Source organism: Parasteatoda tepidariorum, chromosome 6 (assembly GCF_982258835.1).
Source record: "Parasteatoda tepidariorum strain Cologne lab strain chromosome 6, Ptep-v5.0, whole genome shotgun sequence".
NCBI classification, from domain to species: domain Eukaryota; kingdom Metazoa; phylum Arthropoda; class Arachnida; order Araneae; family Theridiidae; genus Parasteatoda; species Parasteatoda tepidariorum.
In genome coordinates, this window is record NC_141760.1 from 45,442,759 (window position 1) to 45,459,763 (window position 17,005).

At 28.3% G+C, this 17,005-nt stretch overlaps 1 protein-coding gene across 1 annotated transcript; it reads left to right on the forward strand.

Moving 5' to 3' along the window:
• The first annotated feature begins 6,172 nt into the window (after positions 1–6,172).
• On the forward strand, positions 6,173–16,452 carry LOC107456297 (protein phosphatase inhibitor 2). The gene is made up of 4 exons (XM_016074138.4): positions 6,173–6,574; positions 8,392–8,577; positions 10,430–10,527; positions 14,226–16,452. The coding sequence occupies exons 1-4, from the start codon at positions 6,492–6,494 to the stop codon at positions 14,345–14,347; spliced, it is 489 nt and encodes a 162-aa protein (XP_015929624.1). The 5' UTR covers positions 6,173–6,491; the 3' UTR covers positions 14,348–16,452.
• Positions 16,453–17,005: the final 553 nt, after the last annotated feature.

Consider the following 17,005-nt stretch of genomic DNA (forward strand, 5'->3'; position numbering starts at 1 on the left):
TGCTTTGAAGGTCAAAGGAATTAAACTGTCTGAATTGATGGTAATATTATTCAAAACTATTTAATTTAGTTTCTAGAGAAATAGATGAAGAGATGCTAAAATGTAATAACAGAATACATCAACTGATTGCTTAGAGCACTTATATTTAAAATTCATAAAGAAACTAAAAAAATAATAGTAAATGAAAAATAATAAAGAAAAGCAAATTATTCTGAACTAGTCATACTGAAATACATTGGTTTGGAAAAACCGAATTTACTTTTAAACCTTATTACTTATTTTTATGAGTAGTATTACGCAAAAAAGCAGTTCAAAATATATTGTTATTTTTTATTTTTACGCGTACTACTAAAAGTTTATTCTTTTCAATAAAATTTTGCAGTAATTTAAATATTTCTGAAACTGTAAATTTTGCTTTTCTGTATAGAAAGTTTTCAAATAAACAAATATTAAAATGCTTTATTTATTTTTATGTATAAAAAAAAGGTTACACTTAACTCTAGACTGTGAGAACTTTGTGACAAATAATGATTTTATTCCAAAATGTTTTTGTAGGTAGTAGATGAAAAATTTAATAAAGATATGTTGTGAAATTATTAAGACTTTTAATGAAATATTTTTGGAACATTTCTGAAATTAAAAATTTTTAATTTTAAAGCTTCTACAATTTACTTTAAACAATTTTTATTTCTTAATAAACTATCGAAAAATTTGTTAAATAATAAGTTTTCTGAAGTTTTTTTTGTTAGGTTTTTTTCTATGTGTTAAAAGTTTAGTTAGCTCTAAGTGTTAATGTGGTATTACATACCAGGACATAAACTTAAAATGCAGTAAAATTTATTAAGGGAAATTTCTGTGTGATGTGCTTTTCAGTGGGTGTTCTTTCATTTTTACTTGTATAAATTTTCATAAAGTGCTTTTGTGGGAAATATTTTTATTTAGCAGTTAATTCAAAACTGATGATCAAATTTCGATTTGTACACTCTATAACAAAAAAAATCGACGCACCAAGAAGGAGTTGTCCGATTGAAACGAAAATTGGTGGATATGAAGACAATGTGCAGAATGGTAAATGATTAAAATTTCAGAACAATTGAATAATTTATTGCAGAGTTACAGTATCAAGTTCAATAAGGTGTTGACCCGCCTCTAGCCTGGATACAAGCTGCCACACGGCTTGGCATAGACCGATAAAGCTTCTGGATGGTCTCGTGCGGTGTTTCCTTCCAAATTCGATCCAATTGTCGAACAAGGTCATCAACATTCCGTGCCAGATGCAATCGCCTTCCCATCATATCCCAGACATGCTCGATGGAAGAGATATCTGGTGATCTTCAGGCCGAGGAAGAGTTTGACAAGCTTGCAGACAGTTCATAGCAACATGTGCCGTATGTGGTCTGGCACTGTCCTGCTGAAAAACCAGCCCAGGGCGCTGAAAAAGGAACGGTAGCAAAACAGGTCTTAGGATGTCTTCGATGTACCGCTGTGCAGTAAGTGTACCTCTAATGACGACCAAAGGGGTCCGGCTGTCAAAGGAAATGGCACCCCAGACCATTATGACTTGTTGAGGGCCGGTGTGGAGTGCAATAGTGAATGCAGGATCCCCCCTCTGCCTTGTGCGTCTCCAAACACGTCTTCGATGATCGTCAGGACACAGTTGGAAGCGGGATTCGTCGCTAAAGACTATACGTCCCCAGTCAGCATCATTCCAGCCATATCTGTTCAAAACATTCATGCATACGAAATTTCAAAACAGTCGGATGATTGCTTCTTGGTGCGTCGATTTTTTTGTTATAGAGTGTATTTAAGTTTTGTTCCTGGTGTTACTAATAGTTCTGTTTTGTTGTTAATATGTGGCCTTTTTTTTAATAAAAAGGTGTAAATATAGACTTTTTTATAGGTTTTTAATGCAAACAAATAAGTGCAAATCAAGACTAAGCATTAAAAATTTTAAAATAAGATTAAAATTATCACAAATTATTAAGTTGGATGTAAGAAAGAAAACAAGAATTTTAAAGTTAGATGCAAGACATAAGAAATTGTTGAAGTTAAATCTAAAACATCACAACATAATGTGGAACAATTATGGAATTAAAAACTGCTTACTAATTCAGAAAATGTGGTTGAATCAGTTCTCAACTTTTTTCTTATTATTAAATAATTTAACTTTTAATCATAAGAGAGTTGATATATTTAGAGTTTTCAGTTAATGATCTGAGATTTTTTTTATACTTCTGATATGTTTAATATTATATTACGTACTACGAAAAAATGATACAAGAGAGTAGTGTTGTAATCAGTTGCGACCACAGTAAAGAAATGTTAAGAAAAACTGAAAATGTTCTTTTTTGTTATAAATAAAGAATTTTACGTAGAATTCGAATCTTTAGAAAACAAATTTTTGATTTTAATAAAAAAATAATTGCCAATTTTTTTGTCACTTTTTTATAAAAATAAAAATTTATTTAAAATATACCGTTAGAAATAAAGAACATGATTGGTGCATTTAAAGTAGAGCGATCAATTAAATTAAGTTAATAAAGTAAAGCTTTTTTTTAAATTTTCTGTAAATATTTAAAATATGTTTGTATATTCTTAAAGTATGAAGCCAATATGTTGAGAAAACCATACTACAAAATCAATAGCATGAAGCAAATTATTATTAGCCCTTAAACACTAATAAAAACAGTTAAAAAGAAAAAAATTTTTTTTTTTAATCTACTCAAATTAAAATCAGATGATACTCTTCATGGACACCTCTACCACACAAATAACCTGTGATGTCGAAATGCGATACCGCTATAATCACGTTAATGTAGAGGTACCTCATTTGCTTGTAGCGTGAGGATGTTTTTGAAACATCTTAGTTTGACTTCATCCTGGCTTTTGGAATTTTCTTGTTTATCCATCGTTAGTATGGCTATTCGTGGTCTAAACATTTCGGCAATCGAGGACTCGGTGTGGGCCAATCACGGGTTACCTGCTGTAACAATCTTGGGGTTTTGTTAAATGTAGAGTCCACTCAGTGGAGACAGGAACAGTGTTTCGCCGACCTGATCATGGTCCCAAAAAGGCATCAACGCTGGCTGAAGACAGTTATTTGAAAATTCTAGACAAAATCGGTTGGTCCGCGACAGCGACACAGCTGTCTTGCAACCTGTATAATGTAACACGAACATCCATTTTACGGATAACAGTCGCCCAGAGACTACATGCACACACCTGTATGCCAGGAGTCCTGTCCTGTTGTTTGCATACCTTTAACTGCGAAGAACAAAAAAAAAATGTCTAGGATGGTGCCGAGAATACCAGTCTTGGACAGAGGATAGTTGCGAATGATTTCTCTTCATGATGGGTCGCGATTTTATCTGGTCTAGCACCTCGAGATGTGTTCTCATCTAGAGAGAACCAGGAAGTCAAAATTTGCCCTTTTAACGAAAAGGACCATTTGGTCTAAATGTCAGACTGGTGGGCATAATGACCTTCATGTATTTGGTAGAGGTATAGGGACGAGATGCTTGTACCATGTGTAAGACTTTTCTGGAGAGTATAGGTAAATTCATCTTTAATTTATCATTTTTATATTTAGCATAAATTTCATCTTTATACACGATAACGCCCGCTAACACAGGACTCAGTTAATGGACGAAAATACCTTCAATCAGAGGATATTGAACGATTGGAGTAGTTGCGATAATTCCTGACCTTAATCCCATCGAACATGCATAGGATGCCCTTGGATGCTCAATTGCAGCTCGAAGTTCAGATCCAACGACCATCGATGAGCTCAAGAGTGGGTGCAGTTGCTAGAGGGATTGATAAGGACCCTGGTAAATAGTATGAAACACTGATGTAAGACTTGTGTAGCTGTTAAAAGCGATCATACACCTTATTCGCTCACTGGAAGGGTGTCGGCCAGCTACTGTGCTGAACAAGTGACCAGTTTTCTTATTTAGGGCTACAAGTTGTGTCAATTTATATTTCAGAAAAATTTTAAATGCCAATTTAAATTAGAAATACTCTAATTGGCGATCGCAACGCTCGAATACGCCATCTAGGGAGAGACCGGTTTCATGCTTTTGGCCCTTCTCCCTTTCCTCTCCTCTTTTCAGTTGTATAGGAATGTACTACGATATTTTCCCTTTTATTTAATAAAAATATTTTTTTAAATTTCCGTGATGCTTTTCTTTAGAACTACGTATAATGTAGTTTTCAGTTCCATATAGTTTTCCAACTTAAAAGATTTTAATCTATATGAAAATCAAGAGAGAAACTAACGCACTTCCTTCCTCTATGACTTTCCACACGCTAATGAGGAAAGCATGTGAAGTATTGCCATAGGTAGAGAGTTCTGCTCTACGCCACCTGCAGCCCATTTCGATCACCGATAGTGCATGTTTTTTCTTTCCTTTTTAAATATTATTTGTGATAAAATCTTGCAAAACATAATCAAATGAAACTCTTAATTCTTGGATAATAATATTCATTTGGATACATAGCATTTATATTAGAGTTGCAAAAACAACATAAATAACGAATAGGCATGGTGTTCCAAACCAAATTGCCAATTGACTGAATTAAAAATTAAATAATGAGTCAAAAATCTGTCGCAATTCAAAGTTCAAAAACCAAGTTTTCAAGAAATTTTTTTTTCAATACTATTTAAAATAAAATTACCATTAAGAAGAAATGCAATGAAAATTTGAAATATTGGCTGACTATGATTTACTCTGAAATATGTTTACGGCTTTAAAATAAATAAAAACGTCATACACATAGATAAAACATTGCAGAAAAAACATTGAATCTTAAAGAAAGTTTTTTTTAAATTTTTTTTTAATGAAAATATTTCATACATGCATCTTCATAAAACTTGATTTAATTTATAAACAATTTGGACATATTTTATGACATTCCACATTTATTTAACTCATGTAAAATAAGTGAGTACAAAATTATTAAAATTTGTTTATTTTTAAAGGAAATTTTGTTAAGATGGAAAAATGATGGCCAATGTGAAAATTATATAAATAACCATTTAAAAAAAAAAAATACACGTGCTTTGTAATATTTGTAAAATAGCAAGTAATTTTCCGAATTAGAATTTTGAAAGAAGTTAACTACCTACTAATATAAGAGTCGACTCTTGAAACTATCAATCATGCATAAAATATCCTACTACCCTATAGGGTAGTAGGATATTTTATAATTATTAATATTAATAATTATAAAATATATATATTGAAGAAACTGATTAACATGTTACTCAAAATCAATTATTGAAAGAATGAACTAAAAAAGCAAATTAAAAAAAAGCTGATGTATAATCATCAGAAACATGGTTTTCTAAAACTCAACGCTCGTCGAATAAAATGTTTTTATTCAATAAAATGTTTTCTTTAAATCCCTTTATTACATTAAGAATAAATTTTTAGGTGACTAAAAAAGAAAGATCATATTTTATAATTAAAGAAAAGAGGATTAGCTATCGGCTTTAGCAACAAAAAAAAAAAGGTGAATGAAATTTTACTCTACTCGTCTGTAAGCCAAGTTCCTTGTAAGTTAACCACAGTAAAATATTAATCACCCCATTTAAATATTTCTCCATTGTCGAAAAATTATTTTTTTTTGGAATAATTAATTTTAAATTTTTCTCGGCTTCTACTAAGGAAGAACTGTTGAAACTTTAGATTTTGCAATAAAAAAATTAATTAAATAATAAAAAATTATAAATAAATCTTAAAATTTATTTTTTTGCATGATATATATTTTTGGGTAAAAATGTTTTATAAGCGGGTGCAATTTTTTTTTTTTTAAAGCTTAAAAAAATATGACTAATCATTCTCCTGACTGAACTATGGGGACCATATTTCCTAGATTGCGGATACTGCCTATATTTTAAAGGTTAAGAATCCAATGTAAAAAAATATATATGTTCATTCAGAGAAAGTTCTCTTTTGTGCCCGATTTCGTAACTTAATAGTTAGTGCTAAATAATTTGCATATTTGAGATCATCCCCAAGAACCATTAAGATTGACATTTAGTACGCGAAAATCCGATCAATAGAACAAAAGTTATTCAGGGTGATATCTTTTTAAATTTTTTAATTATTATTTATTTCTTTGCTGACTGTACATTACCGAGAACTTACATCAGCAGTTGATTGTTGTTGTTGTTCATTTACGTCGCACTGGAGTTGCACAATGGACTCATTAACAGTTGAAGTCAATGTATCTGTCAAAGTCCATTCTCATGACTTAAGTTTTCATATTGCAATTCTAAATTTGGCAACAAAACAAATACACGGCAAAATGAAGTGAAGCCAAATTTGTCGTCCAGAAAAAAATTTGTATTTGCTAGCAAGAGTGGGATTGCTGTTGTTTTTTCTCTTTTGCATATATTTTTAGGTGTTCGGTTTAGCGACAGCAAGTAAACCTTGACGTAAAAAGTGTAATGCATCGAATATCGTGTTAAATTTACATAATCAGTAATGACAGAAAACTTGCTCAAAAAGCCTGCCAAGGGTATTCTGAAGTCTTCAACAAGTTTTAATAATCCTGAAGCCAATAAAAAGTATTTTATATTTTGTTTCAAAGACAAATAAGATGATATTTATTTTTCGATTTAATGTTGAATGTTTATCACTTTAGAGTTGCAATATTATTTATTTTTATTATTTTTTTACATAATAATTTTTGACAGTCTCTGTTGGCTCATACAACTCTTATAAAAGTGATGAACAGATTATTAATGTTCATTAGTTCAAATAGGTCTTATGGAAGAAATATATTGGATATTATTTCCTTCTCATTCGGACTTATTGTCATTTCTTGGTGATGATAAAGTACATTGTTAATTCTATTTCAATATTCACCTTTTATATTGTGACACTACCTTTTCATATCTGTAATTAAAGGCTATATAAAGTTTTATCATCATGAAACAGAAGAAAACTCTATTGTAGTTTAACATAAGTTAAAATATTATTAAAGAATATTCTTAATACGCAGATTTAATGTGAGAGGGAGCAATACTTCACTCATGAATTTTCATTTCAGTTTTCTGGGATACTTCCTTTTGGAAATTCTAGAAGCTTCTATTGAATCTCTTTTCCTAGTTTTAATTTTGAATGCCGATAAGCGTCACAATATTTTAACTTTAATGATGCCTTGCTTTAATCAAATTCATATTATTAGGATATTTCAGTTTCAAATTTAAAAACATTTTTGTTAACCAAAGGGACTGCACTGAGAAAAGTTCTGATTTATTTCAAACTGGGGGAATATGTGGTAAATTTTGCAGGTGTGGTGTCACAACATGAGCAGGGTGGCATTAATTATTTGGTATACTTTGGTAAATTTTTTGGTATACTTTTTTTGTCTTTTTCAACATCAATATTTTTTTTGATTAAATGTCAATAGGAATATTTATCTGAAACAGTAACTATGCAAACTAGTTTGTATAGTATATTGATTAATATGAAATAATTTCACAAATCTGGAAACCTCCAAAATTGGGACCCATTTTTTCAACTCATGATAAGAAAAAATGAACGCAATTTTAAATTATAGTCATCTGCTGTAGTAATATCACATTAAAAAAAAATCAATTTTAAAAACCATGTGAAATCCGTTGTAATAACTGCTGAAAAAGCAATGAATGAAATGAGACTTTAGGATAAAATCATCACTACAGTTTTATTTTTGTATTATTAAAAATATTAAGATTTTATTAAATTTGTAGCAATTACTGCTGAAAAAAACAATCAAGGTCATATAATTATTTGTGAAAATGTTACAAATGAAATTCTGCTTAAAAATTAACTACTTAAATGTGTGATTAGAAATCCGTGTGCTGTAAAAATGTTTTAGTTATGGTATTATAAAAACCAGATAGCAATGGATTGTGAGGACTGTCAATAAAAAATTAAATACAAAATTAAGCAAATTTATGATTTCAACTTCACCAAATGTGTCCATAAAAAAAGAGATTGTTCAATGGCTTGACTAGAAATTGTTGTGAATTTATATAGTAACTATTCAAAAAATTAGAGAAAAAAAGAAAACCATACTGGCTTGGGATAAAATAAACAGCATTTTTTAATTTTGATCCTGTAGTTTTCATATATCTAATTAGCTGTAGTGAATTATCTAAATTTTGGAATTTTCTAAAATCAGCACCTTTTGAACCTCTGCTAAGTCCAGATTTTTGAGGTTATAATGTATAATATTAACTTTATTACATATAATTTATTTATTTTTTTGAAAATTTTCTGGTTGGGCTTCGACCTACCTGGCACTCCTTTGGCCATGACTTTATTTGATAGTCAGCATTTTGTAAATATTTTTTTCCATCTGAAAATTAAAATGGATACTTCATTACTTTTTCAGTAATCCATTAGATATTAAATGGGATGAAATGAATATTTTGCAAACTCTTCACCCTCCTGATAAAGATTATGGCCACATGAAAATTGATGAACCAAAGACGCCTTACAGCTATTATGAAGATCAGTCTGGTAAAGAAATATCTGGACACGGTGATGACACATTGGATGCTGAGTTATTAGCAAAAAAGTAGTTATCTTTATAAAGTTTTATTTTTTTCAATATATTATTTGTTATTTTATTGTATATTACTTTTATGATTGTTATCTTAATTTTATTTTCTGCGTACAGTGTTCCCTCGCCACTTTGCGCTTCATGTTTTGCGGCTTCAGTGCTTCGTGGGTTTTTTCAAAATATTCATCAAAAAATAAAAATGAAAAAATACAATCATGTCGGCAGCGACATTGCGGAAAAAAGCATTGTTTAATCTTGATGCGCGAGAGAGAAGGATCCCTGCATGTCAAACAAAGAGATGAGTTGACTCAGAGTACATATACCACGGGCTCTCATAAAGGCCAGGCTTCAAGGCTCACAAAGACTGCGTGACTGTCATCACGGCTGGCAATGCTGCTGGTTTTATGCTTAAACCAGGCCTTATTTATTAAGCCAAAAATCCAGGAACATTAAAAACCAAAAATACGGCTCTGTTGCTCGTGTTCTCGATGCATAACTCCAAGGCCCGGATAACGAAAGCTCTCACCCTTGAATGGTTCCTCCATTGCTTCATTCCCCAGGTGAAGCTGTATCTGGCTGAAGAGGGCCTCCCCTTTAAGGTCCTTCTCCTGATGGACTGTACAGGAGGCCATGCAAGAGACCTGCAATGTGACGGTTTTAGTTTAGGAAAAACGGTAGTTTCACAAAATACTTTTTCTTAAAATTTTATTTTTGTATCTCTTAAGAAACAATTAATCCATATTTTCACCATATTTCTGTGTTGAATTTTTAATATAATTTTTAATTTTCGCAAATCATGTATAAATTTTCACAAAATAGGTACCTCTCCGAAAAACCTAGACAGACCCCTGGGGGCTGATGTCACCATTTTTTGACCCTGCGTCTTCTGTGCCATCGGATGTATTTGTTATGCACCATTTTTTAAAAGAATTTATTATAGTCTAATTGGAAACTTTTTTTTCCTATAAATTTTTTCCGCCTTTGATTCTAAGCAGCACCTGATTTTCAGTAGCAAAGGATACAATAGAAAAAAAGATTGGCTTAGATTTGAATAAATACTATGTATGTACAGGGTATCCGCATACCTGGAAAGTCATGAAAAATCATGGAAAGTCATGAATTTCGGTATTGAACTAAATTTGTCATGAAATGTCATTATTTTAACTATTTTTTAAAAAAAAGTCATGAAAAGTCATGGATTTAGGTTGCCAAAAAATTTAATTTTTAAAATGGAATGCCCAAATTTCATGGTATTTCGAATATCCTAATTTCTAACAAAATCCCCACTCACTGTCACATTTCATTAAAATATAAAATGTTTTTATTGCGTTCTTTAAAAATTATGGTGTTCTTTCAAAAAATGAAAGAAAAAACATTTCTAGAGCAAATTATCTTTTAAACTTCTGTGATTTCAGAATTTTTATTATTATTTATCTATTTTTTTTTTATCAATTTAAAATCTATAAATAAGAAGATGCAGAGTATAACAGTTTTGGTTTTACGTATCATTTCAATTAATGTTATTATAATGCCTTTTTAAATTTATTGTTCTGTTTTCGTCGGAGAAAATAGTAACTTCGTTAAGTCATGAAAAATTCTTGGAATTAGTCATGAAAAGTCATGAATTTGAAAATTTAAAATGTAGCAGATGCCCTGTGTGTAAGTAGGATTGTTGTAATATCGGTGCATTTGACAGCATTGTTCTTTGTCTGTTTTAGACCTAACATTATTTTTCTTCCACTGTCTTTTCCCACTTTTGATTTATTTGACTTGTGCCTGTCATCTGAATTAATTTTAAAAATAATGTTTGAAAGTTTTTATTTTGTTCAAAATGAAATAATAAAAAATTATGTGTTAAAATTTTCAGAATAAATTTATGTTCTGAAAAAAATGAAAAACCTGTTGCTTTGGAATCACCATGTGAAGAAGATAATGAGGAAGAAGATGAAACTGAAGAAGAAAGAGGTAAAAATAACTAATGAATAAATTTTTTTGCTCATTTAAATTCTTTGTGAACTGTTTTTTTTTCATACTTTGCAACAGTAATATTTCTTTTTATTCGTTAGTATTATAGCTGTAAATCATTTGATTTTTTTTATTTTTTGCGTTGGTTATTTTATTTCAGATATATTGAAATTGCTAGCTTTTTCAACAAAAGCTTGAAAAAGTTCTGGGAACCTCGACAAATTTTTTTTATAATTAACTGAACTAGTTTTTAGATTTACAATGAAAGTAACACATTTATGCTACACTTTAAGATGTCATTTAACATCAATTATTATTTTTAATTTAATACCATCTAAAATTAAATAAAGTATGTTTGCTTTGAAGCATTTTTAGTTTACACAGACCGCATCAAACCCATTACAACTTTGAATCAGTTAGTTGCTATAATTTAAAAATTACTGCACTGTTCTACTCCAGTTTTAGAGCTGAGATTATTCCACAATTACTAGAATTTGTTTGCTTATGTGGTATTACTATTCTATGTTGAAATATTTTTCTTGGGTTTTTCGTTTTCTCAATTCAAGATCAGAAGTTATAATTCTAGTTAATATGAGAGGTAGATTTTAAAAATGTAGTAGTTGGATGTTATATTAAGAAAAAAACATCTGTTTTGTTTCATTATGTGCAGAAATATTCGGATTTTTGAGTCAAAAGAAATTAGATAAATACCATAATATTGGATGCTTGCTGTTATTCTTTAGACACCATAGCGATCTGGCATATGTATGGTGATCCATATTTCTTATAATTAGCTATTATTATAATCTACTGAATTCTTAATTCTATAGTTTGTTGCATTCTATTTTGCTTAAAATTTGGCCTTCAAATGCAAAATTCAACTAAACTAAAAAAAAATTATTGTCTTTTTATTCATCTTGGAGATTTCCTACCCCTTTTCCCTCCTGATTTCGGCTTCGTTTAAAAAAAAATTTCAAAAAAAAATAATAAAAAAATATAAGCCTTGAGTTATACATTTTAGATAGAATTTTGAAGATTTTAAATGTTTTAGACCATAGTTCCTAGTTTAAGCCCATTCTCAGTTTTAACTGAATTTGTGGAAAATTTTTTGATTTGAATGTTTATTTAATTTAAAAAGGTTAAAAATGATTAATTAAAATGTTTTTTATTTTTATTTCCTCATTTTTTACTGTCCCTGAAATGTTTTTTAATTTGAAAATGGCTTAAAAAAAAAAAACGAAACTAAATATTAACGCAAAGAATGGAATTCATGAGGATTAATTTCAAACCATTATGATGATGATTTCAGCTTACTGAAGAATATAAAGTAAAATGAATAAAAGTAATAAAAGTAAAAATGAAAATAAATCTCCCCCCCCCCTCCCCCATCAATCTAAACACCCTAAGCTTACTTACACAGGGTGGCCACCCACCTGGAAAACCTTGAAAACCTGGAATTATCAGGGAATTTTTTTATACTGGAAAAAACCTGGAAATATCAGGGAAATTTGGATAAAAACCTGGAAAAATCAGGGATTTTTAAAGAAAAGCTGGAAATTTTTCTTTGATGATTTTTCAAATTTCACTAATTTAAATTATTTGCTAATTTTCTTAATTTAAATTATTTCATCCATTATACCCACTTTTTTTTAACGGAAATGTATCGCCAAACAGTTGAAATATCATCAACTTAGCGATACTTTGCTTGCATCAAAATTTGCTCCATTATAGTTCTGTTAAACTAGAATGCCATATAAAATTCTTCCACGGTTGCTAAACAAATGTGGAAACTTTTGACCGCTTTAAGAATTTAGGAAAATTTAGGTAAGATTCTGGTGGAAAAAGGGATTAGGATATTAGCTTCTGTTCTTAAATTCTGTCCTTGGGCTAAATCCATTTATGGCTCAAGTTTGTTCCGATGCTTTGGTGGTTATTTTTTTTCCTCTATTTTGACAAAATGTTTTTATATTTTTAACTTTATAAAATTCTCCAAAAATTAGTTTATAATTTTATGATAATAGATTTTATATCGCACTCTTTTTCTGAAAGCTTTTCTACTCCTATTCAAAGAAATCTGTGAATTATTTTTTCTTAGCAAACCAACCAATCACACATTTTTTTACTATCACTAACAGCAATGTTTGTCGACAAATTGTTACAATTGTTGCATTAATGCTAATTTTTTCTATTTCATTTTAACCTCTCATAACATATTTTAATTTTAAACAAAAAAGGCTCATTTGTTGGTCAATATATGATTTTTGATTCAAAGTTTTGTGCCAAAACATTAAAAAATAAATAAAAAATCTTGAAAATTGTCAAAATAAATTATTTTTTTCAAGATGATATGTTACAAAAAATAACATTTTGAATAAAATATTTTATAATATAGACACTTTTCTTGTACATATCCTATACTTTATAAGAAAAAAGAAACAAAAACCTGGAAATTTTAAGATTTTTATCTGGAAAACCTGGAAAAATCAGGGAAATTTGAAATCTGATTTGAGTGGCCACCCTGTTACAATAAAAAATATGAAATTGTTATTCTAACCAGATTTTTAGTTTTCAATGCATTTCAATGCTATTGCATTTTATTAATGTTTTTTACTCAAAATGAATTGTGACTAAAAGTTATTAAAAATTATATTGAATTGGCAGTTTATTTGTAATTAATGCTATTAAAAAACTGCTGACTTTTCTTCTGCCCTTATCTGTTTTTTTCAAAGGCTTTACAAGAAGTTTTTGCAACACATTTTAAGATAAATTGAACATAATGTATTGAAAATTTACTCCATTCTGATTTGTTTCATGCATAAATTACACCCAATATTGTAATTTTTACTTTCTCGAGCAAAACCATAGAAAAGTTTATGTTTTATATCATTTTATATTTTTTCCTCTTTAGATTTCGTAAGTTTTTGAAAAAAAAATTGTTTCTATTTTTTCCAACATTTTCTCAATTTTGTAAATTTGGTACTAACACTAAATCTCAATTGGAGGTCAGATGTTGTATATTCTTGTATTGTGTATAGTTAACGATAAAAGCTTATATAAATCTGCTTATTAACGGAGTAGATTGAGAATGTGAGTCGATTTTACAGAGTAGATTAAATGCAATTTTAATACTTTTTAGTGCAAAATTTTTCAATTGTTTTTTTTTTGTAAATATTCTCAATTTCTTTTTAAAAAACAAGTGTTAGGTAAATTGTGCAAAACATGTTTTTGATGTTTATATATTATATAGTATTTATCTGTTTAAATTTTAAAGTTATTTTTAAATAACTTCATGTCCTAAAAATAACCTGTATACAAACTGACGTTTGTCTGTTGTAATTCAAATGTCTGAACATGTATTAGGAGGAACTGAATATATTTTAGCAGACGAAAAAGTTTTCTACAAATTTTAAATGAACAGTTCTATATTTTTTCTTTGCTGCTTTGTAGTATTTTAGTAGGTAGCAATTACATAATGTTAATAATTTTACCCATGTGTAAAAATACTTTTGTGCGAAATATTGTACTAGTTCATAATTACATACAGTAAAATATGTAAGTGATGTTTCTTTAAGAAGTAACATTTAATGAATTAGATATAAAATTTATATCTGCTGTTTATTAATAGTTAAGATTACAGAATTTTTGCTTGTTAAAATTTTTTCTCTTTGGATTCTGTTAAACTTGGTTATTTTTTGTAGCTCAAAGATCTGCTTTTGAATACAAAAGAAAAATGCACTATAATGAGTTTTATGCTGTGAAATTGGCTCGAAAACTAATAGAAAAAGATGGAGATCCAGATGAAGCTGATGATGAAAACTGAAAAAAATAATTGTATAAGGCATTTCTGAGATTTTTATTTGATAAAGTTCTCTTTTTTGAAATACAGTATTTATCTTCCCTAATTAATGATATTTTATATGTAAATTTTCTTTATCGGACAAACATAAGCTCAATAGAGTTTTGTGTTAGATATTAAACTAGTTATTGCATTTGATAAAAGCGAGATACCTATTTATATGTGTGTATATATATATATGGATTTTACCAAAAGGATTTTTAGATTCAGTTTGATTTGTGTGATTCGAGGGAAAGAAATTACTTATAAATTGTACATTAGTTATTTAAGGGTTTGTGTGGAAAAATAAAGTTGTGATATCTTCTGATTTGATTTGTGTTGCTTAGAGAAAAAATGTAGGTTTTGTAGAAAGCTTTATGAATTTATGATTGTAGTAATATTTGTGCATTCTTAGTTTATCGTTAAAATAAATATTTGGATTATAGACTTAGAACCACAGTACATAAAATAAAGTATGAAAACTATGAAGCAATCCATTTATAATTATTAAATAATGAAGTTTTTTTTTTTTTTTGGCTTGATGTTTGTTGCCTTACTTCTTTCCTTTTTTTTTATTTAGCCATTATTATCCTATTCATATTTACAAACATTTGTATTGTGTAAAATTTAGTGCTTAACATATAATTATGTTAAATAATTACTTTAAATAATCACTTTTACTTGAAAATCACTTATAAAAATGTACTTATTTTTTTTATTTAATATTTAATGAAAACATTTCTATTACAAAAGTCAATGCTTTTGTTTCTAGAAATGAAATTTTACCCTAATTTTTTTAAAAAAAAACTTTTTTATTGCAATTTTTTTTACTTAATTATTAACTCTATTTTTAAATGTTTCCAGTTCTAAAGCAGAGCTGTCATGTTAATTTTTTCTTTGTTCTTGTTTGTTTGATAAATTATATAAACCTTTTAAAAAAATTTTTAAAAGTAAAATGTTTAGTGTTATGTTAGCTAAAACATTGCTTAAAAGTGGTTTATGATGAAATGTTCAAACTTACTGTATAATAAATTCAGAATCAGCTCTCTATTTTTCTGTGTGATGAAAACATTTTCATTCGAAAGCTAAGATGTATCGCTTTGTAGATCATACTTTATTCTTATATATATATATGTAAGAGTATAAAACATGTAGTTTGAATTTTCCTTTAAACATCATTAAGCAAATGTCATTTTTTAATTGTTCCGAATTTAGAGTCATTTATATGATTGCTTAAAGTTTAGATTATAAGATTAAAATGTTAAAGTAGATCTTATTGCTTATCTTTTTGTCACACACCCTAGTCTAAGAAATAATGAAGTTCTTTAACTTAGCTTTCATTTTAATGCAAATATGTTCAAATCATTGTTGGGTTGTTTTTGATTTGCATCTTTTCATTATTAATTTATACTATATATTTATCATACTACTTTCATTCTTTATAATTAAATACAGATTCACATCTATGCCAAGGAAATTATTTTTTGATTCGTGTAATGTAAATATTTTTTTTATTTAATCTGGCGTAAGTTAATCATAAGTTAATAAGTTCTAGTGTAAGTTATCATAAATTTATTAATCACTCATGAAAAGCATTAATATTGTTATTTTGTTTTGATATAATTTAGTTAAGTGAAACAAATTAGAATTTTCAATGCAAGTAATTGCATATCATTTTTCTCTGCAATTGCTATTCTCTGTCCAATTTTGATGTTTGGGTCTGTCCATTTTTGTAATCAAATATTTTAAATAGAAAATTTAAGGCAAAACTATAATTCAGCAAAATTATCTAATTTAATTTTCTGAGGAAGTCATCAGTATATTTTCATGTGAAGTAATATTTTTGAGATCATATCCATGTATATATGTATGAATTTTCATGAATTTATCTTTGTTGGAAGCATTCCTTTTAGTGAAAGTACATTGCTATCCTCTCTGAATTAATTTTAACTTCCAAATTATTTCTAAAGATTTTTAGGGAAAAAATGTTGTTCAGAATAGTTTGGTTTTTACATTTTCATTCTGTTTGTTCAAAGTTTACTTTGAAAATGTATAAATTTGCTTAATAAAGATAACTTTTAAAAGTATAATTTATTTATTTTTATTTTATACAAAATTAACAAAATTAAATGTTTTGATTATTATTAAAATATTTCTGTCTACTTTTCTGTTTATTTATGTGGTTCCTTTGAAAAAAAGAAGGAATTAATTACATTTTGCATTGTTTTTTCCCTCTTTAGGACATCTAGCAACTTAAACAATGAATTTTTTACTAAGATAATTAAGAGTTTTATTAATTACAGACATTAACTGTATGAAGCAATTACTGTTCTAATGGGTCTTTTTAAATCATTCAAAAATGTGTGATCATTCCTATTGCTATTTTATAATGTTTTTGAATAGATAAGAAGTTAGATAGATCTTTTGAGTTTGCCCAAACATTTCTAATAAAATTTTGAATTAACTTCTTCAAAACACCTAACTTACACAAAGAGAGATAAAATATATTATAAAGTGGCATATCTAAATATGGCATATCTATTGGGTTTTTATAATAAATACAAGGCTGATAAGTGTTCTGTGACCTTTTGAGTGAATTTTAAATCAACTGTCACCGAAAACAAGACACATTTGACCAGATTA